Genomic DNA, 27,234 nt, shown 5'->3' on the forward strand with positions numbered 1-27,234 from the left:
GCAAAGACAAGCCGCAGAGGCCAATAAAGGAAGGAATGAGAGAGTATCTCACATGCATTAAGTTGGTTGCGAGTCCCAAGGTTCTGGAATGCCAAGTTTTGTGTAACTGCCAGATTAATGTGGAAAACATTGCCACATTGATTGACTTGTGAAAACGCAGACACACATTATCCAGGTAAGCCCTTTCCAACTTAGTTGTATGCCAAATAGCTCACGGTTGTGAGTTTGTACATAGGCAATTTTTTTCCTGGTTGAAAGTGGTTAAAGAAGAATGATCTCACAATGTTAGTGCCCTAGAGTGCTAATGCTTCCATCCCCATCTTGGCCTTGTGGCTAACTAGAACAGGTCTTGCTGGCCTGGGACAGTGATGTGACTCATATAGCCTTAGTACCCATGCAGGCTTTTATTTTTCGTTCGGTTCAAAAATAAAAGCATGGGGAAACCCATTGGAAACTTGTATTTTGCTAACCAATAAGTGCAGAGGGGCGTTGCTCCAAATTTGGTGATGTTAAGTGTTCTCCGCTGTTTTCTACCGGGGAGGGGAGGAGGGGGGGCGGGGGCTCAGATCGGTGGACCAATGCGATCCACCGGCTGTCTTCGCCTGCACCAGAAATCACACAGGCTGGCTGCATGGGGCGGGCTGCATGGGGCTGGCTGCATGGGGCGGGCTGCGTGACTGACAACAGCTTTGATGTGGTGGTCCGTGGAAGCGGCATTGCATCCGAACATAATCACTATATAGGAGTTGCCACTGTGTGTGTATGTGTGTGTGTGCGTGTATGTATACATGGCAGTCCAAATGCTAGCATCAGGTCTTTGGTCAATGGGTTCATTTACATGGAAAAATGCCCCTCCTCCGCCCGGGGTTTTGAACTAGCCGACTTGAATCACTGCCCACTCCCCCCTTTGCGCTTTCATGTATGTGAATGGAGGCACTTGTTGACTGTGACCTCACTTCCCTCTTTGTTTGGAGTCACTCATTGGACTGGGTGGTGGGGGGGGGGGTGGTGGTGGTGCTGCTGGGTGGGGGGGATGACCTTGAGCGTTTTCCCCCCCTAGAGAGGTGCTTGCTTTCTGGGCTCGCTATGCTGGTTTGTTTGCGAGATCAGGGTTGGGACACCATGTGTGCTTTAAGCCTTTTGTCTGCCTCTTAACGCCGGCTCTTCAGCGGGGTCAGGAGGAGAGGTATAGCTGGGTAGGGGTGTGATGGATGGGTGCTGATCGTTCAGACAACCTCTCTCACCTTTGGGGTCTGGCTCGCGGTGGTGTTGGGGCATCGGGATGTCAGTTGGCTCCACAAGGCTTAGCCCCCCCCCTCTGCCCCCCCTGGACGGACCAAACAACACCCTCCCCCAACACCCCCTGTTCCAGGAAGCATCTTTTGTTGCTAAGCAAAAAAAGTTAGCTTTGTGTATGTTGTGTGCATGCACTGAATGATACTTCATCTCTGTGTGTGTGTGTGTGTGTGTGTGTGTGTGTGTGTGTGTGTGTGTGTGTGTGTGTGTGTGTGTGTGTGTGTGTGTGTGTGTGTGTGTGTGTGTGTGTGGGTGTGGCACACACACACGCACACTTGCAACACATGCACGTGCACACTGCACAGCTCCGGGCTTATCGGTGTGTCTGAGAATGCGTGTCATCTCCTGGCCCTGCGGTCGGATGAAATGTCCCCCTGATTGTTTGGTGGGAAATCGCTGAGCGAGCAGAGCAGGAGACAGATAGAGTGGAGCTTCTTGTTTCATGTGTGTGTGAGGCAGCACAGCAGTACAAACTGGGCCTGTGCTGCATGTGCTGCCTGCCTGCCTGCCTGCCTGACGGCCTCACTCACAGGCCTGGCAGCGGCCCCAGCCTGTTCTCTTCCCAAGCCTCCCACTGCCAGCCTTTCTTTTATTAAATCCTCTACACCTGCATCTCTGAAGTAGCCTTCTTCTCATCCACCACTTGGCTCTGAAAAAAACAAACATCTTTTTTCCCCTAAATAAATGTTTTGTTGTTTCATACTAATTCCCCCTCGAACAATGACCTACAACTGCCTGCATGGTCTCAGTTGCTGCCAGCCCCACACTTTCTGGCCTGAGGGTGTAGAGTAGAGTCGACAACCACATGTCCAATACACATGGAGTCAGTCGTCACCCCTTTTGCAACCAGATCTTATTTTAATGATGTTTGGGAGACAAGAAACACTTTCCTGGGGGTTTTATGTGGGTAATGTCAGTGTTTTTAGATATTTTAGTATTTCCAAGTGTCTATGATGTCATGGACACTGGGACTACATGTTGACTCAGTAAGACAGCCCTCCCTGTAAAATATCTAAAAACACATTACCCACATAAAAACCCCAGGAAAGTGTTTATTGTCCCCCAAACAACATCCTCATCATCATTAAAATGAGGTTGCAAAAGGGGTGAAGTGTCCCTTTAAGGAACACACTGGGCGGCGGTGGCTGGATGGTAACCGCAAGGTTGCCAGTTCGAACCGGGGCTCCCCCATGAGAGTTAGTGTCGAAGTGTCCTTGAGCAAGACTCTGAACCCCTAATTGCTCCTGATGTGCTGGTTAGTGCCTTGCATGGTTTCCGCCGACATCAGTGTTTTGAGTATCGTTTTGGGCTGTCAGCTGGCGAATCCATTTAAAATACTCATGAAGGTCTTTTTTCAGCCATGGTGTCCTCATTATTACACCGGGCTTCATAACACTGCGTGCCCACCAAATTATACAAGCAGCTAAATATACAACTGTTCCATTTTGTCATCTGACTGGAGCATAACAGACATCCTTGGACAGGACCGGGCAGGACAGGGCAGGGTGAGGCAGGGCCTGGGCAGCTTTACACACAACGGTAATAGCATTTATTTGTCCTCCTGACCTGAAACTTCAGCCACGCTGAACCCAGTGTGTTTTGTGTTCCCGTAACAAATACCAGCCGGGGCTATTTTCTGTTATACTGTCTGGGCAGTCTAGACAGACAGACAGAACTGAGTCAGGGGGGCTGACTGGTATAGTTTGGGCGAATTAAGTGACAGGGACTGTCACAGAGGCATGTGTGACAGAGGTGTGAGATAGCGACAGACATGGGGACAGCAGGGTTGCTAAGAGCTGGCTCCTGCATCATCAGTGTCATCACCCAGAGTATTTGGCCATCCATCATCTGGCAATGTGTGATTCATAGCTGCAGGCTTTCTTTGTCGATGTCTGCACATTTCCTACTGGACACACAAAAGAGCCCTCTGTATCAAATATAATTTGTTTCCAAGGCTGCGACACGCGTGGCTCTTCCATGGGCGATGGGCCATAGTGTAAGGCAACATTGCACTGGGGATAATGGGCAATGCATAATGGATTGCGCAGTCTTCTTTTAAAGTCAATGTTATGTGGTACGGTGATTGGTTTCATTATTGTAACCCCAAACCAGACCTATGCGTAATGTAACGGGTACCAGAGGTGTTTTAGGTATTTAGGCTGGGATACAAGATAGTCATTTTTATGCGGGAACGCCTCTCATGCATTGCTAAATCCCCAAATTACCGATGTAGTGTCTCTGACGCAAGATAGTGCCCTTGATGTATTAAATGATGAATCTCACCAAAAGCGCCTTCATGTATGCCCCATTTGGATTGTTCCACAGCCCATTTAACACCAACGTGGAGCGCACCTCACCGTAGTGAGTTAAACGAGAAAGTTAAACTGCATCGTCGCTCGTAAAAAAAGAACAGATATGTAAGCTTACAGCACTTTGCATTGCAATGCCTTAACAGCATGTAGACCAGTATATCATGGCAAGTGAGTCCCTCACTCGAACGTGAATAAAGTTAAAATATATTGCTGCCATTCAAAAATGAGGTGTGTGTGTGTGTGTGTGTGTGTGTGTGTGTGTGTGTGTGTGTGTGTGTGTGTGTGTGTGTGTGTGTGTGTGTGTGTGTGTGTGTGTGTGTGTGTGTGTGTGTGTGTGTGTGTGTGTGTGTGTGTGTGTGTGTGTGTGTGTGTGTGTGTGTGTGTGTGTGTGTGTGTGTGTGTGTGCGCGTGCGTGTGTGTGTGCGTGAGATAACGGGTAAGACACCTTTCACTGCCTTACAATGTCTGCGTTTCTAGAAATGCAGACTATTTTGTAGTTTTCACCAGACAAGGACTTGGCTTACCCTCTGTCTACACTGTAAAATGTACAGCAGTTTTTGTGCAATTATTTCATAACTAGGGCATTTTGCTTTGAATGGTGTGTCTCATTTTGGATCATAAATTTGAGGTAGATATGCGCGTGCATTTTCAGATATGTTTGTGCATATAACGCAGATAGGTTAGTGCATATAGATAGGTTAGTTGTGCATTTGTTTGTGATGCTGCTTTATCAGGAGACTACAGGATCAAGTTGTGGAATACTTATTACTATTTCTTGATTGTTCTTTACAATCATACAGATAATGTGCTTGTGTAATTGTATAATTCCTTTTTTCTCTCTCTCTCTCTCTCATCAATACCACACATATTGTTGCATTCCCCTGAAGTGACCTGGGGCTCCACCCCCTCCACCCCAGCTGTTTTTAGCCAGCCTCTGGACTCAAAATAACAAACCAGCCACTGCAAGTGTACAAAGCCCCACCATCTTCCCATGGGGTCAAATGTCATGCCACTTCAAAAAACCTTCTTCAGCATCAACAATTAGCAGCGCGTTCTGCTCTTTGTCTGGCCACAGAATTCTGCTTAATTGTGCTTGTGTCTGCGGGGGACAGCGCATGTTTTCCACTTAACGGTATCGTAGGGTCCATTAAAGTACCATAAGCACTCTCTGACCTCGCAAAGGACCCAAGCATTACCTATGCTCAATGTAAGGTACACTGTCTTATTTAATTGGCACCCTAAGGAGCGGACATTTTAACTCTCAGCGGGATATTGTAAAAGAATGTTAATTAGCTTTACAATGCGATGCACGTTCTCCTTTGTTTTGGGGCTGCGTTTGGCACTGATACATTTGACAGAGAAGGGAAGGCCAGAATGAGAGCACTGGAAGTCAAGGATTAACCACATGGACCCTAGTGCGCCCCTCCCCGCACAAAAATAGCAGATCTACGCTTGTAGATCGACTATTTTCGTGAAAGAGATTTGGGGCTCCATTTTCGTCACAGCTAAACCCCTTATCCCTAAACTTCTTTGCCTTTTTTTCTATTTTACAAAACATTTTTGAATAGTTAAAATGGCCAGTCTACAAGCTCACAACGTGTCAATGTAGGCTAGCTGAACTATTCAAAAATGTTTTTCAAAATAGTAAAAAAAAAAGGCAAAGAAGTTTTGGGATAAGGGGTTTAGCGGTGACGAAAATGGAGCCCATGGTGTTGATGGGGGGGGTGTACCTGATATAGGACATTGAGGGACCCTGGTCTATTAAGTACTGTATACTGTAGGGTTTAAGGGGTAATTAAACTCTTTAATCTATATGGAAAAAAGCTGATAAATAATTTGGTCTGGTTTTACATGTGTGGACTCTAGGAAATACAAATGCATGATGTCTTCAACCAATGATTGATTGTATAAACAGAAATACATACAGGGCCAACTAAATCTTGGGGGCTGTTCAAAGATCTTGTGTTTGCTGGTTGCTTGTTGTCGGTGAGCAATAACATCTCACATTGAGCAGGGGATATAAACATAATTTATTAGTTTGTTTTATTAAATCATAATGTAAGCCTCAGCATGTTAGCACTGGACCAGAAAAACTAGTTTGGTTTGGGCGTTATTCAGCTGCGTACAAAGTGGTGGCAAGCAAATTAAATGCCACATTTATAGAGGTTACTAACCTATACGTACATGTGCGATGCATAGCTCATTTTACTGTCCTCTGTTATGCTTCACTGCTCTTAGCTAACATGGACCAGCGTTTTATTGACCCCTGCGCATTAACATTTTGCAAGTTAGATTTATTTCCACCCTAAAACATGACTATCAGGTATTATTATTATATAAGGAGGAGGAATTTGTTAAAGGTTTTATGACATTCATTTTAATTTCTTTTTCTTTTTCTTTTATCTTTTAGGTTTTATGACCTCAATTACACCCAAAAAACCTGAACTTTGAACATTCAGTGGATTTTCTGTGGTCTGAAGTTTTCTTTGGGGTTTTTTGGGCCTTTTGAGCTACAATGAAAACAGGCAACACAGTGAAACAGTGACATCTGCTGGCAAATCCCATTGACATATATGGGATTTGCAGTAAGTGATGTCACTTACTGCCGGCAAATCAGAGCACCTGTTTGAGCCAGAAAACCCCAGATCACAGAAAATCTACTGAATGTTAAAAGTTCATGTTTTTTGGGTGCAATTGAGATTAGAAAACCTAAAAAAAACAAGAACAATTCCAAAACCTTTTTTTTTAATGTCACAATCCCTTTAAAATGACGTTTTTATGTGAAACCCTAAATACAAAGGGAATACATCATTGCCCATAACAACCACACCAAGGGGTCTAATGAAGTACTGTCACATCATAAACACGTTAAAAACTGGAGAAACAAAAATCACGGCACACGGCATTTGGTGTTGGCATGGTTGTGTACTATAGAGCGTCGCAGTCCCGCCCCCTTTCATGATGACGCCAGGCCCAGGAAATAGTTCCCAATGCATTTTTCCCATAGACATTTCAAAACATATTTATTTAAAGATCTTATAAGCGTCGTACAAAGCCAACTCTTGTCGTGACAAATCATGACAACAAACACAATATTTTGAACCAAACAAATAATTACAAAGAAGAAAAACAACAAAAAAAGTGTTGTAACCTGCCACGACAAGAGTTGGCTTTGTCCGGGGCGTAAACGTCTTTAAATAAATACTTTCTGAAAAGTCTATGAGGAAAATGAACAGGAATCTATTTTCCGGGTCTCTCGAGGGGGCGGGACTGTGACGCTCTATTTCTCCAGAATGTAAATACTGTATATAGACATCTTATGTGACAGTGCCCACTGATGTTATGTCCATGTGTGCACAGTTGGTCATAATGATAATAATAATAATTCATTTTATTTATATAGCACTTTACATTCTTTCAAATATCAGAGTGCTTACAGAGTTAAAAGCATGGCAAGAAATAAAAAGTTAAAATAACATCAACAATCAATTTCATGGTACCCAGCCTGGCTAAACTAAAAGGGTCAGGTTAAAACCAAGTAAGAGGACAAAAAATATCATAGGAATGCTTTGGATTTTTTAAAGCATCAGTAGACTGTGGCACTCTCAAGTGCAAAGGAAGGGAGTTCCAGAGACATGGGGCTGTGTAGCAGAAGGCCCACTCGCCCATGGTGCGTAGATTGGTGTGAGGGACGGGGAGAAGCTGGGTGTTAGAAGAGCGCAGGCTTTGGGTGGCGGGTTTAGGGCCTTTAAGGTACTCATCAGGATCCTAGCTGCGCTGTTGTGAATGTATTGGAGCCTCTGGAGGTTCTTGCTAGGGATCCTGATAAGCGGTTAGCATTGTCTTTTCATGGTGTAAGTAGCAGGGTACTCCTCACTGAAAGGCGGGGATTTGAACCTAAGGCGATTTGGGTAAAGGTTGTGTTTGGCTAATCTGAGCTGATTTAAAGGCTATTATTACAGTGGCCATATTTCCACCTCATCCTCCTCCTCTTTTTCAACTTCTACCTTCTTTGTGTGGGTCTTAAGTCGATGAATCAGAGCCCTTTCTGTGCTTTGATAATCCCTTTGATGTCGGACTGTCTGCAGTGATGAGTCTGTTTCAGGGGTTTAGAGTGGTTCTTTGGCCCCAAAGAGAGATTTTTTTTCTTTCTTTCTCTGAAAATACAAGCCCCTTCGTGCTGCCTGGGCTGTGTGCATGGGCACGGTCCGGGCTTGGCGCTAACACGGGTATAGCTGGCACGGGGGCAGGGCCTCAAGGCGGCAGGAGCAGCAGCGCTCATGTGCCATGGTGGCAGCGGGTCACGTTCCACCCTCGCTTCAACAATCTCGCAGCACTCGTCAAGTTTTCCTTGTCGCCTTCCTATTCCCCCCCCTCTGGCCTAACACAGGCTAACAGTCACACACAATCTCTCTCTGTCTGACTCTGGAAAGATTGAGAGTTCCGGAGACAATGGGGACATTTCAGGATGAATGGGTTATCCAAAGGCGAGGAGGGGATGTTTTGTGCGATGACAGACTTAACTCAAGTATGCCTGTCTCCTAAACTGTGGAAGCATTTTCATTTTTTTCCCTTTCACACTTGTTGTCTCTGTGCCATCACCTTTTATACCTCTGAACTAATGCATGTTCCATCTGTCAGCTTTTCCTGCTCCGAAAATGGGAGCACTTCCAAGATGTTGTAGCCTAAAGGTTGTGCCGGGGCATCTGAAGGTCTTAAAGCTCCAGTCTGTAATTGCAGTGTGGCATAACCAACCGTTGAAAGACTTGACATCCACCAAGAGACTTGGTGTACATAGTGATTTAATGCCTGAATACCCATGGAATTTACTTGAATATATTCTTTCAGAATTAGTTTATTCTTTAATTGCATTCTATTGTACCGTGGCTTTTTCCCCCTCTTCTCTCATCTCCCCTTATTGGATGCAGGGTTTGGTAGCTGGTGAAATCTGTCTTTCCCCGTGCAGCTGTAAGACAGCAGCAAATATTACAAGTCCTGGTTGTAAATCAGCACAGATCTGGACAGCATACCGCTCTGCATGCTTATGTACTGATGTCTACAGTGCTCATGTCTACAGTGCTCATGTCTACAGTGCTCATGTCTACAGTGCTCATGTCTACAGTGCTCATGTCTACAGTGCTCATGTAAAGTTACACCGGCAAATCTGGCCCATGCTGCTAATGCAATGTTAGTCTTTGGTTGAAGTTCTTTTATTTTCCGAGGACACGTTTGTGATGTTGCTGATGAGGTTATTTCTTAACAGAGAACATCCTCCGTGAGGTTCGACTCGGGCTGCTCAGGCAGGAATAGACTTCCCTGCAGCTGTGTCTACTAAACAATATGACCTTTTTCTTGAGGGCGGCTTGGAGCTCGCCTGTGTGGAAAGTATAGAAGGTCTCCGCTAAACCCCTTTCCTCTCCCATGTCTCCCCACCCCCCCATTCCTACCCAAGGCTCCTCTTTCCAAAAGGTCTCTTTCAGCCTGCAATCTCAGGAAACATCGGTGCGCACAGACAACATAAACACATGTAATTAAGTCCTCCGCTCCCTTCACCTTTACAGGTTGTCCTCGGGGCGCTTTTCTTGTCTTTCTCTGTTCCTATAGAATGAGTCGCTCTGTCTTCTCTCTTCCTTGCAGTCTTATTTTCTTCCCTGTAACCCTGTCAAGGTAAAAGGAATCTCCCTCTCATTGCTCAGCCAGGTTTACTCGACACGTGCAGCTCAGCTGAGGTCCACCTGAAAGAGAGAGAAAAAGGTCTGGAAGCCGCGCCAGCGGCCCAGGCGTTGCACATTACTCTCTTCTTCCTTCATCTTCTTCAGAATGTTGTTAAAGGCATTCACCCACGACCTGGAAATAGAAAAGTATCGGCCTTGAGGCATATTGAACTTTTGATTTGTTGCATTTCGGGTGCAAATGGCATACATTCCCTCTAACTTTGTGTAATATACTGTCGGTGGTCGCAGTAGAAGTTTTTTTTTGTTATGTTCCCACTTGGATTACGCACACATGGGGTGGGGGTCAGTGACCAGGGGGCATAGTTAGTAAAACGTCATCGTGGGATTTTCTCAGTTTGTGTAGGCCAGTGGTTCTCAGAGTGGGGTCCGGTGACCCCCAGGAGTCCTTGGTAGGGTCCCAGGAGGCCCACAGCAGTTGCGTGTATAGTTAGCGCTGTGTGCTTAGATTTTTTTTAACATAATCTTCTCTTCTGGCACAAAACTTTTTTCAGATGGGGGAGTCCACGGCCAAACACCTACCATTTAGGTGGTCCTTGACACGGAAAGGTTTGAGAACTACTGGTGTTGTAGGCCGTGTTCAGCCAGTAGGGAATGCGGCGGCTTGCCTGGCCTGCAAACCCTTAGCCTCAAAGCTTTGCCAGTGACCCCGTGTCACTCGGTACAACTGTTTTTCTAAGCGTTGGAATGACACGACAATTTATGTTGGCTTTTTCGCCAAAGTCCAGCACTCTGTGTGTTATGTCACTGGAATGCAGCTAAGCCGAGAGAACTGCCTTTTACTGTGTAGGTGAGTGTGTGTGCGTGTGTGTGTGTTTCATTGTGATACTTTTTACTTGCTTTTCCTTACCTTACCAGCTTTTCCTTTTTTGCAAACCATGCTTTGAAATGTGCTATATAAATAAAGTTATTAGGGCCCGAGCACTGCACAGTAGTGCGAAGCCCTATTGAAATCGCAATCAACTGTTTTCAACGGTTTGTCATACAGACTTGTGGGTGGTGTCATTGGAGTTGGTTCAGAGTCCTTGTCCTTCATTGGTGAAACTTAGCCCAGCCCCTTGCAGCTTTAATGAGTATTATTATTATTATGGTTCATTTGAAGTTAATTATAATCATAATTATTCATTGTATTAACTGAGAGGTTCCTTTTATAACCACGTAACCCTATACCATCCTCCGGGGCTCTATACTAGGCCTCCCTCTTTCTTTCTGTACAAAACTCTTAGCTGAAAAATAGCAGATCTACAAGCTCACATTGTATTGCATCTCTTACAATGACAGCTTGTGTAGATCTGTCAGCCTACTGTGTAAAGTATCAGACTAGCATCTCTAGTGATTGGTTAGTTGACTTAATTAATAATCAATTAATTAATGAACAATTGAGGGCCACTGCCTTACCCATTCACACACACACACACACACACACACACACACACACACACACACACACACACACACACACACACACACAAAATGTCCTAATTTTCTAAAGATTGTTATGCTCTTCTCGCGCCAGTGTTCAAGGAAACCAGTGGTGAAAAAGTACTCAAATGTTACTTAAAAAGTTAAAGGTATATTCAGTGATTTCACTTAATTCAAATATCACTTATTTTTTTGTTTTGATGTGATAATCCTCTCTACTATAGAGTGTGCTGACCATATAAGGAGTTCCTCCCTGTCCCCAGTTAACCCCTGGGGGTCAAAAAACCTTAGGTTTCGTTTTTGGCTCTCTATCCTGATTGGATGAAAGGCTTAGGTCCCAGCCAAAAACGAAACCTAAGGTTTTTTGAGTGAAATCACTGAATATACCTTTAAAAGTCTACATGCGTATACATGCGTCGCATCGTGGCACATTGTCAGCTTGTAGATCGGCTATTTTCAAATGGCCGAAATGTACAGTATAGGCCTAGTGGTTACTGTATGTTTTGTAATAATAATCAAAATCTACAAAGTAACTTGTAACTAAAGTTTTCAAATAAATGTAGTGGAGTAGAAGTAAAAGTACTGGAAATTGGAAATACTCAAGTAAAGTATGTAGCTCAAAATTGTTCTTGGTACAATACTTAAGTAAATGTACTTAGTTACTTTCCACCTGTGACCTAGTAGTCACCACCCAGGGAAAGGAAGGAGAAAGAAACAGCAGCTTTCTTCAGTAGAACAGTGTAATCCTCCTCGGTCAGAGCAAATGGCATCAAATAAATGTTCTAGAGCCAACAACTGGAGCCGAAACAGAATAACAATGGGACGCCATTAACATAAATGCAACAACATTAAATAAACAGTCACCGTGTGACATTAAACATACAACCAGTAACAGGCTGAGGACTTGTGTGTGGCTCTGTCTGGACCCAGCCTCTCACTGCAACAAAGAACACAAGCACATTAGCTTCCTTATATACAGTACAAGCACCTGTCCTTCCCTGCTTCATCTCTCTCCCAGCTAAGGGGTCCTTGGCCTGAAGCACGTCGAAGACCCCTTATGTATCTCTTTTGTTTCCCAAAGCAGATGAGCCTAACACCAGGCCAGTGACCTTGGGGAGCGGCAGAGCTATGGCAGAGGAGATGGACCACGTGGAAGCAGCCATAGACGTTCACAGCCACCATGGAACCAACTCCAGTGACGCTACTCGCCCCAGATCCCCGAGCCGCCGCAAGCGCTTCCTGTCCTACCCACGCTACGTCGAGCTGATGGTGACGGCCGACGCCAAGATGACGCGCCACCACGGACGCAACCTCGAGCACTACATCCTAACAATCATGTCAGTAGTAAGTAAAATATTGTTCCCTTTAAAATCATTTCATTCTTACGTTGAAAGACTTTGTTGATAATGATCTGCGTGTGATACACACGAGAAGAAAACTTGGAATGGCGAGTCACGGGATCTCCCTGCCTTTTATGCCGCACGCCTTAAGGGTGGGACCAGGCACCCAATGCCATACTTCTGTATGATCACGCCAGAGGGCGCTCTCCCATAGCGAGCAGTCGAAGCGCAGTTTGATTAATAAAACAGCCTTACCTGTGAGTCTGTGCAGTTGTAAAGCGTGACGTTTGCTTGACGGTCCAGTGGAAGAATCACAGACACACGCATCTGAATGTGATTTCATATGTGAATACTTGAACTCTGACCTCTGACCTTTACGAAGCCTGCATGTGATCCTCGAGAGTTGACTTGTAATCAAGCCCACTTTCTGAGGAGGCTGTGCTTCCTACCGTCAGCATGGGCTCTGTAGGGGCCTCCCTGGAGCAGTGGTTCCCAAAGTACAAAGTCCAGGTGTGCTGTGGGAGTTTGTGAAAACTACACTTATTATACTGTGTAGCAATGATTCAAAACTTGTGGCTAATCAGAAGTCATTGTATTTTTTCATTGTGATACTGCTAATGTAGGTAGGAACTTATACTATGTTAGTTCCATTGACACAATCAATTGATTGATCATAACAGGCTCTGAAAATGCACATGGCCCACCCATCTTTTGTGCTCGGCCTTGGGCACAAAAAAGTGTGAAAACAAACCACTGGCCTAGAGGAAAGTACTATACTAATACTAATGCAAAAATAGCACAAAAGAAACAGCAGGTCTGTCTGCAGACTGAATACTCACAGCACTCATTAACCTATAGAGGAGTAATGATTGTCATTGCACTGTTATCCTTAAGGAAGGTTGATAAGCTACAGTGATTGTGCCACTTGTTTCCCCATGCTGACACGCATGCACACACGCACCACAGACAGACAGACAGACAGACAGACAGACAGACAGACAGACAGACAGACAGACAGACAGACAGACAGACAGACACGCACAGACAGACAGACAGACAGACAGACACGCACAGACAGACAGACAGACAGACACACTGTTGAGTCAGTCAGCTTTGGGCTCGGTGCAGACCACTCGGCCAGGCGGAGACGCTTGAAGCAGAACAGGGAAATCAGCCAAGCCTGATCCCTGGTTGCCATGGTGACAGCATGAACCGCCGTGCCAGTACGTCTGGTGGTCTCTCGGTCGGGTTAATAGCGGGGTCTGTCACTTCTCCAAATATGATGATGTCACTTTGTTTTTACGCCAGAGAGAGAGAGAGAGAGAGAGAGAGCTGACTAACAAAGAAAAAGGTGCAAGGTACTTGTGTGTGTGTGTGTGTGTGTGTGTGTGTGTGTGTGTGTAAGCTCTGCAGGCTTTCAGAGCTTAGTGTTCAGTGTTAATTTATCCATTTGCAACTCAGAGCGTGTACAACCAAATGGACCCTTACGGGTACATTGTAATGTGTACATGAGAGGATTCCGTGCCCGGGGGCCGGGTGAGCTTCCCCATTTTGATAGAATGCTTTATTAAGGGACAGCTAATAATGCAAAAAAGGATAACACAAAAATCCCAGAGGGCTTTTTGTGATATCCATTGTGTTGCTATCGTATTCAATTCATCAAGACATAAGCAATGAGACATGCAATAGGTGCTGCCACACTTACTAATGAGCCGCGGACGTTCTCGGCTGTCCGTAGCTTCTTTTCCAGGTTTCCAGCTTGGGGATGGAAATTAAGCTCCACCTTAGAGCGTTTCCGGGAATCTGTCCGTCGCGGCAGTCAGCCGCGGAGGTGGAGCTTCTTTTCCATCAACCAGCTGTCGAAACAGCTTCTTCTGTCCGCGGCTGTCGGCCGTTTTCCGCTCAGGTGTGGAAACAGTGAATACAATACTACAATAAATCATCAATTCTGTTACCTGTTACCTATCCACTTTGTGCCTTATGGCACATAAGGCTCTCATCAATACTAGGAGAAATAAAAGTATATTTACAGGGGGGTAATTTATTTTGGCAAGCTAGAAGACTTGTCTAGGTTCAGTTGCAAATTGCAGACAGGTGCAGTTTTGAAGGAGTGTAGGAGGTAACTACACTAGAGCAGTGTCTCTCAACCTTTTTTGTCCCGGGGCACACTTTTCATAGCCTAAAAATCTCGGGGCACACCTAGATATATGGTGTGTGTATATACTGTATATATAATATATGATATATATATATATATATATATATATATATATATATATGAACCCAATATACTTTTAAAAACACACATGACAGCACTCGTCAAATTACTTTAAAGAGAAAGAAAAGGACAGAGACAGTGCCTCAGTTTCACCAATTTATTTTTGAAAACTCATACAAAATGTAGCACACACATGTTCAATTTGTCAATGCAAAGTAATACTTCTAAATAAATAAAAAGGAGTTGTAAAAACAAGAACAAAAATCTTTTGCCACAATACAATGGTCTTAAACTTGAGCACTTTTGTACAAAGAAAATCGTAAAAAACAATTGATAAAAAGAAAAGTAAATATTTTTGACAAGTTCTGTCTTAGTGTGAACCTTGAGCTTGTTTTCCTGAACAAAGAGTTTTTATCCTGGCTGGATGATGGACAAACAGACACGGAGCTCTTCATTTTCAAGTCAGGCTTGAAAAGCTAAGCTCACAGGTAGGTTGTGGAAAAGGGGAGCAGCACTGCCATTGCGCTGGCTGTGATGGCTGGATATTCTTTCAAGTATCAAGAGACTTGCCTGCTTCGTTGTGTCTTTCTCCTTTTTTTCTTTCAAGCTCACGAAAAAGTGTTTGTCCTTCGTAGCGAGTTCATCATGATTGGTATGAAGGTGGCGCTTCAGTTTACTCGGAACCATGCGCTGTTTGCAAGCTTGAATCCACAAACTATACACAGCGGAATCGGGTACGTTTTATCCCCAGTAAACGTGAATCCAAACTTCATGTAATCATCGCGGTACGCCGGAACAGTCTGGCAGGGGCTTTCTTTGTAGGCGTTGCGTTGTAGCCGCCGTTGTTGCTGTTGTTGCTGTGCCGTCGTCAGGTGGAGGTGACTCGGCGGCGCTGTGTGTGCTGCTGTCGGGTTCTGGTGGTGTCTTTCTGGAGGGGAGCGAAATGTCTGTGCTGTGCCCCATTTATACAGTAAAGTTGCCAGGCGATTAACATTTCTATGGCCGATGGTCGTTAAGAGTGAAGAGTCTATTGTTCCGTCGTCATGTTGTTTTCGCATGTCTATTTAGACGTGTGACAACAACAACGACGCAACAATAGGACGCCTATCTATCGCTTTCGGGGGAGGGCTAGTGTTACTTTTGGTCAAAATCTCGAGGCACACCTGGAGATTTCAAAGGCACAGTAAAGTGCCGCGGTACATAGGTTGAGACACCGAAGTCGGACGTCAATATCGGTAGAGGACGCTAAATCCACTGGTTCACTTTTTATTTGAATTATAATCCCCATAGGGCCTATCATGTGGATATGAGGAATCAACTGAGAGAAAACGCTAATGTTACTGCTCCTGAATGAGTTAAACCTTCGCTAGAAACCGACTGTATCATATATGACTGACTGACTGACTGTCGTAAACGATACAGATACACCTCCCCAACAATATTGCCAAGACAGTTTGTTAATTCTTGGACCATAATTCTTATATGAGACTATTTTAAGATTATTCTTCTTTTCGTGTCTTTGAAGCATGTGGTTAGATGACAGTTTCCCACTTCTTTACAGTCTTTTGCATTATTGTTGAACTCTGTGAGATCTTTTAAGCTGCACGGTTTGGGTAGTAGAGGGCAGACAAGGCAGTGCTGCATCGTATGGTCCTCTTCTCCACATTCACAGATGGTTGGGCTGGTTTTGTAGCCCCATCTGGCCATAGCAGCTTTTGATCGCCGTGTTCCTGTTCTCAGGCGGTTGAGAGTCTTCCACCGGATTTTAAGATGACCCCATGTTATTCTCCATAGAGAAAAACTTCCGTGAACCAGTGGGTGAGTGAGTGACATCAGGACTTCGGCGCTCTCTTTTTGATGGCTGCTGTAGGGCGTTACACATTTTGGTGGCATAACAGTAGAATTAATTCATCGGCATGTTTGTGTCAAATCTGGGGGGATGAGATCAGTGGAGCGCCCTGCCGGTGTTTCTCACTCTTTTGAAGTGCGTAGTACACTCAAGAGTAGTGCTTTGCTCCAAAAAGCCCACAGAAAATCCCCCGCTTCCCCGGTCCGTTGCGCTGCATCCCTCCAGTGTCCTCCCAGGCCTGGCTTTACCAGAGCGAGTAAGCGAGCGATCGTTGCGCCTCGTCTCCCCTCCAGGCTAAAGACAAGCTAAATGTTTATAGTGGGCTAATGAGTTCCTGTCAGAGGGCTGCGCATGCATGGCCCCAGGAGCCCACTGACCGACCGCAACAGGGGTGAGCGAGAGAAACGAGAGAGGGAGGGGAAGAAAATATACAAAGGGGAGGCTCTTGTCCTCACAGTGGGGCGCCCAGTTCCAGCTTTTGCAGAAATGTCACATTAGTTGCGGGGTCAGGCTTTTATTTCCGTATTATTATTTTCCCTCTCTTTCCGAAGGTGCATATAGGGGAAGCGTAATTGTGCTTAATCCCCGTTGATTAAACTTACCCAGAAGGAATGAAGATATAATTTTTCTCTCTCTTTCTCCAATGAGCTGTTGCTATTTCGATTATGCCCTGTGGTGCACAGGCGAGGCCTGCGCTTTCATCCCAAGTACTGAGTTACCAATTATCCTAGCCCCCCCTCTCTTTCTCTCTCTCTCTCTCTCCCTCCCTCCCTCCATCCCTCACCCCCTGTGCTTTTGTTTAGATTAGTGGAGGTGTGCATTTCTTGTCTGTGTGTTTGTGTTGTTACAGGTTGCAGCGGTGTACAGGGACCCCAGCGTCGGCAATCTCATCAACGTTGTTATTGTCAAGCTAATCGTCATCCACAATGAACAGGTGAGTCCCACAACTTCACACTCATGCACGCATACAGTACACGCACGCGCACACACAACACTGACGTCAGTGCAGGTGTCCCTGGCCTGGCCTTTTCTCTGTGAGGCCTAGGACACTGGCTGCCTTGTCAGTCTTGAGGTTCTCTTTGTAAAAAAGAAAAGAAAAAAAGGTATACAGTAGCCGGTTAGTTAGCGACCTGCAAATGAGTTACGGTTGAGGTGGCTCGCTGTGCTTAGCTTTGTTATAGTATAACACTAAATTACCTTAGTGTGAAGGTGTCTTCCCAAAGCAAGATATTTTTTTACAGTCTATCGTTCCAACGGCACGATTGCGTACAGTGCGTACATTGTGTCAAGCGGCATCAACAGGGCAACACGAATGAAGTGTTCCGTTGCCTCTGTATTTTCTCTCCAGTTGGATAATCCCAAGTGAAGTGACGTTCACCTCACATTTACCAATGGCTGACCAGCGCTACCAAAGTGAAGCAATTCAAGCAACTAGAAAGATGTTTTACCTTGTGTTGGGAATGCACCGCTCAGACTACTTCTTTGATTTCCTGAGACTCACTGAAAGGAGTCTCAGGAGTCACAGCCAGGTCACTTTCACACAGTTTGACCCGCTTGCTCTTTCCGGTCACATTTTCCGCTGTCCCCTTGGACACAGGAAGGGCCCACAGTGAACTTCAACGCCGCCACCACCCTCCACAACTTCTGCGTCTGGCAGCAGAAGCAAAACCCCCCGGACGACAGCCACCCGACTCACCATGACACTGCACTCCTCATCACCAGGTACGCCCCCACCATGACACTGCAATCCTCATCTTCAGATACAGTACACCTCCCCCCCCCCCCCCGCCCAAAGGCCATGACCAGAATAACTTAAATGTTTACATACTTTTGTACCCATCATTTCCCCTATATACCTATATATCTTTCTTTCCTGCAGAAACACAGCCCTCTCGCTGTATTTTGGTGATTTTTGGTGTTTTCACTGTTTGTTTTGGTAGATGGTAGGGCTTTAAGCAACTAGTCGACTATTCAACTAGTCGACTATCCACTTGCTGGTACTAGTTCATAAGAAAAAATGCTTTTCTTTTTTTTCTTTTTTTTTCTTTCTTTTTTTTCTTTCTCCCGTTTTTGTAGGCCTCAAGATCAGCTAGAATGCTGGATTATAGTCACCAATGTAAACAGTTTTTAAATGTACAAATATCATAAAATATTTTTTTTACATAATAGGTAGTTAAACAACTAGTCGACTAGTAAACTAGGCAACTAGTCAACATCACTAGAAGTGAAAGCCGTAGTAAACGGGGATATTTTTGGGCAACCCAAACAAACTATAAAATACCAAAACACAGCCAGAACGCTGTGTTCCTGCAGGTGAACACCACCACACTACTCCAGTAGCTGATAACTGCTGGTATTGAGGGAAGTTACACCCTCTAGTAGTCTTTACTCCAGTAGCTGATAACTGCTGGTATTGAGGGAAGTTACACCCTCTAGTAGTCTTTACTCCAGTAGCTGATAACTGCTGGTATTGAGGGAAGTTACACCCTCTAGTAGTCTTTACTCCAGTAGCTGATAACTGCTGCTATTGAGGGAAGTTACACCCTCTAGTAGTCTTTACTCCAGTAGCTGATAACTGCTGCTATTGAGGGAAGTTACACCCTCTAGTAGTCTTTTAGTGAAACAGACTTGAGTTACAACAACTGTACGTTTTTTTCTCTACACCAGATCTCTTCACCAAAAATAGTTGAGGCGTTTTGAGCTTGTAGAATTGTAGATCTGCTATTTTTGGAAAATGTACATCATGGGAGACACAACACACCTGCGGATCGTTGTATTGACGGTGTTGTCACTTTGTTTTGCAGGGAAGACATCTGCCGGGCGAAAGACAAATGTGACACTTTAGGTATAGTAAGGCTTTTTTTTCACTCCCTTTCTTTTCATCGTTCATGAAAGTCTCCACCTCCAGTTCTTGTGAATTAACTTTCTTTCCACCCTGTTAAGCACTGCAGCTCATAATCCCAACAGTAATGAGTTTAATGGCACGTTGTCAGCTAATAATATTATAGGAGGAGGAGGGAGAGTGGAGGCGGCGGCGGCGGCACTAATCTCTAATACGGAATAGAAATCTTGATGGTTTAATAACTTTTAGCAGTCTTAGCCGACAGGGTTTCTTTTTTAACCAACTGTGTGCGTGTGTGTCTTCTCACAGGGCTCGCCGAGCTGGGGACCATGTGTGACCCGTATCGGAGTTGCTCCATCAGCGAGGAAAATGGACTCAGCGCCTCCTTCACCATTGCCCATGAGCTGGGCCATGTGTAAGTACTGCAACCGTGGATTAAAGCTCTCAGTCGCCCTGACTGATTTCATTCATTTTTTATAGGATTAAAGCGTATTATAATGGAATACATGTTCTTGTAAATTGATGTTCAGAAGCATCTTCCATAAAAGACTATTTCATATAAAAGCAAAGGTTAATGGCTCAAATATGCAATTTCATCAACTGGTTGGCTGTATGTGCACAGCAGGAACACATGTACGTTTAGAATGATAATGATAACCTAAACATCATGTATAATTGTGCTAATTGTTTGGGGAAACACATGCATTGTGTGGAGTACACCTTTCATGCTATGTCTCACAAATCACAGATTGGGACAGTTGTGAGATTTGTTGTTTTTCTTTAATCCCTGATTGGAACACACAGTCCACTTCTTTTCCTCTGTTAACCCACTGGCCCGCTCTACAGAGCACCGAAGTCTGACGTAATATATATGCATCCTTCTTGGGTCACGCTTTTGTTTTTGTTTTTCTGAATTCCCATAGACGTGTGTTTAATGTCACGTCATATACAAAATAAACAAATGATCCCTTGGCCATATGGATATGAAGCATCAACTGACTGCGGGAAAACTAACAGTATCAAATATGAGTGTCTGAATATCGTAAACGATACAAAAGCCACCTCCCTGACAACATCACCGGCACCATTTGTTCATTTTTGGACCGCAATTCTTATATGAGACGATTCTGAAGATGACCCAATGTAATTCTACATAGATACATGACATGCGTGACCCAGAGGATAAACTAGTGACATCAGAACTTTGGTACTCTGTTCCCATTAAAACCCACCATACCCTCTCTTGCTGCGTTGACCCACTGCCCCCCTCCCCAAACCCAACAAAAGCCCTCTTATCAAGCCTGCTCCTAGGGTGCAGCAGCAGACGCAGGTGCAAAACATAATAAATTGAGAAATGGGAGTTTTTAATAACACGCCAGCCTTAATGCCTTTACTGTACTGTACCTTGTCCAGGTGCATCTGGGTTTTGCGGCAATGATGTACAGAGGTACCGTGTAGAAGTCAGAGGTGCAGCTCTTTTAGAGGTGGTTAGGGTTGTTCAGTAAGTAGTATACAGTAAAGACAGGCAGAGTGTTCTGCTTAGTATTCAGTGGCTGGCTGGCTGACTGACTGACTGACTGACTGACTGACTCACTGACTCACTGACTGACTGACTGACTGACTGACTGACTGACTGACTGACTGACCCCATTCCCCCCCAACCATTACTTCCGAAATTCCAATACCAAAACCCCAAAGCTACAGACCCATGGAAGCAGTGACATACGATATACAGAGTAATCAGCGTGTAATACCTGTGTTATCATAACATGCATGCTTGGCCAAAGAGTGTTTCCACAACAGCTAAATGTCACCATTATGTGTGAACGAAAAAACACATGAAGGCTCTGAATGAGCTGCTTTGTCACCAGGGTGACATCGTGGGCTTATTTCACATTTTGTCAATGCGAAGTCCATTCCTGCATTGCATACACTATTGTGTACGGCAGTGGACTTCTTCAAGTCAAGGACCCCCTAAAGGATAGGCCTTTGGCCACCCATCTGCTTTTGTGCCAGGGATCCCCAGAAGATTATCAATATTTGTCAGGAAATCTAACAAGGTCCACAAGGTTAGCATGCACCCTGTTCTGGTTCATTTCCCCCGTAGCTTTATTTGATTTACACAGCAGCAGATGCATATACATTATGTTACAACTATTTGTGGTGAATGTTTTCCCCAGAATAGGGATGCTGGGGTTCAACTGGTTAAGGGTCTCCATGCTGGATTGATTGATTGATTATTGATTGATCGATTGAATACTTTAACAACATGTTTGTTAACGGTACAGTCAAAAGTTATGCTAAAAGGATAACACAAAAAGCCCCAGGGGCTTGCTTCCAACTGAACGCTACCAGCTGAACGCTACCATTTTAAGCTTGACCATTCCACGACACACACAAAATGGAAAGAACTTTATCTTTTCGCACTATATTTTCCATCCCATTATGGTACGCGATCGCCGATCCATCATGGTGAAGCATCCATACAGATGGAGTTATGGCCTCCTCCCTCTTCCCTTTCTATTTGTTTCTTTCATTCCTCCTTTGTTGACTCAGAAGTGTGTGAATGTGAAAGCGAGTGACAGCTTTGACTTTCCGGTTTGCTCTGCTCTGCCCAGTGGTGCCATGGCTGTTAAATGGGCTCCAGTGTGGCCCAGTGTGTGAGCCACTGGATAAGAATGAGAGCTATTCTGCTGCCTCCACTGTTCCACTCACACATTCCTCCACAGCGGGGGGGGGGGGGGGGGGGAAGAGAGAGAGAGAGAGAGAGAGAGAGAGAGAGAGAGAGAGAGAGAGAGAGAGAGAGAGGGGGAGAGGGGGAGAGAGAGAGAGAGATTTTTACATACGATGTTTTGTTGTGATTGTTTTGTTCCACTTTTGCTTGTGAACACATGTTTTCTCGTGCCAATAACACTCCATTGAATTGAATCGAGTGAGTGAGTGAGAGAGAGAAAGACAGAGTGAGATTGAGCGAGACACACACACAGAGAGAGTCATACAGAGGCAGAGAGAAAATAGAAAGTGACAGACAGACAGTCAGACTAGATCACAGTAGGTGCACAGAAGGACCTGTGTGTCTAAAGAGGGAAATACATCCTCCCTTTCTTTTCCCACACTTTCAAAATTTTCTCTCTTCCTCCTTTCTCCACCTCCTTTTTTTCTCCTCCCTCCTGCTATTTTATCTTTTTTTCTGACATGTTTTATTCCTACCCTCCCTTTTGATCTCCTATAGCATAGTTTGTACCTCCACACCACACATCTCTCCTCCCTCCTTCCATTCAACCCCCTCTCTTTCTCTCTTCTCTCCTCCTCATCTTCTTCCCTCCATCCTGCCTCTCATGTGGATGTTTATGCCATCACCGGAGCAGCTCGGGGGAGGGGGGGGGGAGTCCACTGTTAGCTCTGCCTCTCAGCTTTGGTTAATTGCCGCGCTCACAAGCACAAAAGCTCTGGAGAGTGTTTAGCACTCTGGGCAAGCCAGTGTCAGGTAGCGCGGGAACCACTCGAGAACGCTGTGGATTAACAGAAAAGATTTCAGAGTAATGTACGAGAGGCCTTTCTCAGATGACTGTGAAGACGTGTGGTTACTAATAACGACGTGGGTGTTTTCTCAAGCAGGGTGGAGTCACACCATGGCACTCCATAAGGCCTCATGATGTGTTTGGTGACATTCGAATGATAATTCCTCCTGACATTTTGAGATGTCATTAGGGCCACTCTGGCTTGTAAAACGGATGACAAATGTCCTTCTTAGGACTCGAGCAGATTCCGACATATAAATCAATTCTCCACATGACTCTGAAAGCAGTCTGGCTGGCGGGGATGGATGAGGTCTCTATGGGGTGTCTCTGTCAAAAGGCAATAAATCTGGAGGGAGATCTGAGGGAGCTGAGATAGCTAATCCTCAGACGATGTAAAGAAGTGTCAACTTTATTAATCTTCAGCGTATGGGGGCGTGCTCCCACTTCAGTCTCAGGGGTGAAGTGTGTTAGTTATTGAGGCCGTTGCTCCCAGTCGAGTCCCAGTGGTGTGAGAGCCGTGATGTTTCTCATCTATCTCTCATCAGAATCCACCGCTGGCTGACGTTTGCGTTCATGTGCAGCCCATCTGCACAGTGGCACACGATGGGGATCTCATTGTTGTGGTGAAACATCTCTGTGTTATTATATCGCTTGTCCGGTTATTTATGGGTATTTTCGACAGAGAAATATGTCTCCGCCCCTGTGCTCAGTGTGCTGTTGTATTGTTGTATTGTTGAGAAGGCGAAGTACGGCGTGTTTCGAGAGCAAAGCTGTCAAACGTAGCATTTTTCGCTGCCCTCTCCACCCTGCTATTTATGTGCATTAGCCCATCTCCTGAAAACTTCAAGTAAAGACCCATAAAGCGATCTTGATTTAAACCCTCATCACGACTCAAAATGCACTCTTCGGGATTGCAAAAATCCAAATAGAAAAATCCAAAAATCTATTAGAAGTGAATGTGGACACTGAGTGGACCCGTATCTGGATTATGCCCCAAGTTTATAAACAAGACTTAATTCTGAATGTTATTGGATGTGATGCTGATTTTTTGACTGTGTGTGTGTGTGTGTGTGTGTGTGTGTGTGTGTGTGTGTGTGTGTGTGTGTGTGTGTGTGTGTGTGTGTGTGTGTGTGTGTGTGTGTGGGGGGGGGGGGGGGGGGGGGGGAGCTCATTACTGGCCCTGCAGCAGAGTCCAGCTCCATTAGGCCATGGTTGAATAGTTATAGCCCGGGCAGTGTGGGCCCCTTGCCATCCACACTGGGCCTTGTTTGTGTGGTGGCCCGGTTCGACCCTTCAACTGCAGCCCTCATCCTGCTGGAAGCACCATAAACAACACCATGCAGCTCTCTCTGTGTGTGTGTGTGCTTGCTTGTATTACTGTAGAATTTGAGAAATAGACCATTTTCCTGGTCCTCACTCCTCACAAGAGAAATGTTGTTTTATGGTTAAACATCACACCTGTGTGAAGTGAGGGGCGCTCTTATCATCAAACATCATCATACATACATACATACATACAACAACTGAATTTATGTGATTGGTTAGCCGATTTGTTCGGCGACATATGACGTACATTTTCCCTTCATTGTCAATGGCATTTAATGTTTGTGTTGCCACAAATGTACATATTTGGCGGACATTTGACCTAATTTCTCCTTCCATTGTCAATGGCAAATATGAGACGTGTGTGCAGTGAGGGGCGCCTTAATTCTCTTTAAACATTCTCTGTTTGTTTAGCACTCATTAGAAACATTAGAAAGTCCATAGACTTGGCTGTACTCTGTTTGTTTAAAGTGTTCTAAACAAACATTAGAAAGTCCATAGACTTATGTCACGCATTATCCTAACACAAACATTGAATGCCATTGATAATGAATTGCCAGCTTTGAGTGTTTGTGCAAACACAAACATTTCGTAAACACAAACATTGAAGAAAAAAGTGAGGACGCAAATTCCAGAATGGCAAATGCCAGAATGGCATGATGTATGATGATAGGGCGCCCTCGTTTCACACTGGTGTGATTTTTAACATAATTGCCCGAAAGCTGCATTGGGACAAAACGTTTTTTAAGGTCAACCACACCAATGCAACTCATTGACCTCGTAGCCCCTCCCTCCTCTCTCTGTCTCAACATTTTGCCCCTCCCTCTGTCTCAACATTAAGCCCTTCCCTCCTCTCTCTGTCTCAACATTTTGCCCCTCCCTCTGTCTCAATATTAAGCCCCTCCTCCCTCCCTCTGTCTCAACATTAAGCCCCTCCCTCCTCTCTCTGTCTCAACATTAAGCCCCTCCCTCCTCCCTCTGTCTCAACATTAAGCCCCTCCCTCCTCCCTCTGTCTCAACATTAAGCCCTTCCCTCCTCTCTCTGTCTCAACATTTTGCCCCTCCCTCTGTCTCAATATTAAGCCCCTCCTCCCTCCCTCTGTCTCAACATTAAGCCCCTCCCTCCTCTCTCTGTCTCAACATTAAGCCCCTCCCTCCTCCCTCTGTCTCAACATTAAGCCCCTCTCTCTGTCTCAACATTAAGCCCCTCCCTCTGTCTCAACATTAAGCCCCTCTCTCTGTCTCAACATTAAGCCCCTCCCTCTGTCTCAACATTAAGTCCCTCCCTCCTCTCTCTGTCTCAACATTAAGCCCCTCTCTCTGTCTCAACATTAAGCCCCTCTCTCTGTCTCAACATTAAGCCCCTCCCTCTGTCTCAACATTAAGCCCCTCTCTCTGTCTCAACATTAAGCCCCTCTCTCTGTCTCAACATTAAGCCCCTCCCTCTGTCTCAACATTAAGCCCCTCTCTCTGTCTCAACATTAAGCCCCTCCCTCTGTCTCAACATTAAGCCCCTCTCTCTGTCTCAACATTAAGCCCCTCCCTCTGTCTCAACATTAAGTCCCTCCCTCCTCTCTCTGTCTCAACATTAAGCCCCTCTCTCTGTCTCAACATTAAGCCCCTCTCTCTGTCTCAACATTAAGCCCCTCCCTCTGTCTCAACATTAAGCCCCTCCCTCTGTCTCAACATTAAGTCCCTCCCTCCTCTCTCTGTCTCAACATTAAGCCCCTCCCTCCTCCCTCTGTCTCAACATTAAGCCCCTCCCTCCTCTCTCTGTCTCAACATTTTGCCCCTCCCTCTGTCTCAACATTAAGCCCCTCCCTCCTCTCTCTGTCTCAACATTAAGCCCCTCCCTCCTCCCTCTGTCTCAACATTAAGCCCCTCCCTCCTCTCTCTGTCTCAACATTTTGCCCCTCCCTCTGTCTCAACATTAAGCCCTTCCCTCCTCTCTCTGTCTCAACATTTTGCCCCTCCCTCTGTCTCAATATTAAGCCCCTCCTCCCTCCCTCTGTCTCAACATTAAGTCCCTCCCTCTGTATCAATATTTAGCCCCTAAGCCCCTCCCTCTGTCTCAACTTTAAGCCCCTCCCTCTGTCTCAACATTAAGCCCCTCCTCCCTCCCTCTGTCTCAACATTAAGTCCCTCCCTCTGTATCAATATTTAGCCCCTAAGCCCCTCCCTCTGTCTCAACTTTAAGCCCCTCCCTCTGTCTCAACATTAAGCCCCTCCCTCCTCCCTCTGTCTCAACATTAAGCCCCTCCCTCCTCTCTCTGTATCAACATTAAGCCCCTCCCTCCTCCCTCTGTCTCAACATTAAGCCCCTTCCCTCCTCTCTCTGTCTCAACATTTTGCCCCTCCCTCTGTCTCAACATTAAGCCCCTCCCTCCTCCCTCTGTCTCAACATTAAGCCCTTCCCTCCTCTCTCTGTCTCAACATTTTGCCCCTCCCTCTGTCTCAACATTAAGCCCTTCCCTCCTCTCTCTGTCTCAACATTTTCCCCTCCCTCTGTCTCAACATTAAGCCCCTCCTCCCTCCCTCTGTCTCAACAAAACATTAAGCCCTTTGAGAATGTGAGACGTGACCCTTGACCTGTCTGAGATGGTTCTCACTAGCATGTGAGCCTTATGGCGGGCTGGAGGGCCGCAAAGGAGCTCTTCCTTCCAGACAACTGGAGTTTCTTGAAAACAACTGGAGTTTCTTGAAACAACGTTGGGACTATAGGTACCACCTGGGGCCTGTAACTACTGTGAGTGTACAAATGGAACGAACCAACGCACACACACACGAACACGAACAAATGTGTGTGTGTGTGTGTGTGTGTGTGTGTGTGTGTGTGTGTGCGTGCGTGCGTGCGTGCGTGCGTGCGTGCGTGCGTGCGTGCGTGCGTGCGTGCGTGCGTGCGTGCGCACGCGTGTGTGCATGTGTGTGTGTGCGTGGTGGTGTAGGGGGGGGTGGGTTCCTGTGCATGTGTGTGCGTGTGTGTGTGTGCGTGTGGTGGTGTATGGGGGGGTCCTGTGCGAGTGTGTGTGCAACTCAGCCCACAGGGGTGGTGTGGGGTGAAGATTATAAACCTGACATTTATCCTCCTCAGTACGGCTGATCCATTAAGCAGTCGATAATCGCTTTGTGTGTGTTCTCTCTCTTCCCACTATCCCCCCTGACCCCGTCCCGTCCCCCTTTCCCTGTTTTTTTAGGTTCAACATGCCCCATGACGACAACCCCAAGTGCCGGGAGGCGGGCATAAAGCACCAGTACCACGTCATGGCGCCCACCCTCAACTACGACACCAGTCCTTGGTCGTGGTCCAAATGTAGCCGCAAGTACATCACAGAGTTCCTGGAGTAAGTACAGTACCTGCTTCATACCTGTAACTTCACAT

The 27,234-nt window shown here is 45.6% G+C and overlaps 1 protein-coding gene across 1 annotated transcript in view; it reads left to right on the top strand.

Moving 5' to 3' along the window:
- LOC310857790 (A disintegrin and metalloproteinase with thrombospondin motifs 20) overlaps positions 1-27,234 on the top strand; it is a 156,209-nt gene that overhangs the window by 11,751 nt on the left and 117,224 nt on the right. The window contains 6 exon segments of the mRNA XM_083763675.1: positions 11,847-12,106; positions 17,020-17,103; positions 17,767-17,891; positions 18,974-19,014; positions 19,321-19,426; positions 27,050-27,196. Coding sequence (XP_083619801.1) covers positions 11,847-12,106; positions 17,020-17,103; positions 17,767-17,891; positions 18,974-19,014; positions 19,321-19,426; positions 27,050-27,196 — 763 coding nt within the window.

Source organism: Protomyctophum parallelum, assembly GCF_964188405.1.
Source record: "Protomyctophum parallelum genome assembly, chromosome: 4".
In the NCBI taxonomy this organism is placed as follows: domain Eukaryota; kingdom Metazoa; phylum Chordata; class Actinopteri; order Myctophiformes; family Myctophidae; genus Protomyctophum; species Protomyctophum parallelum.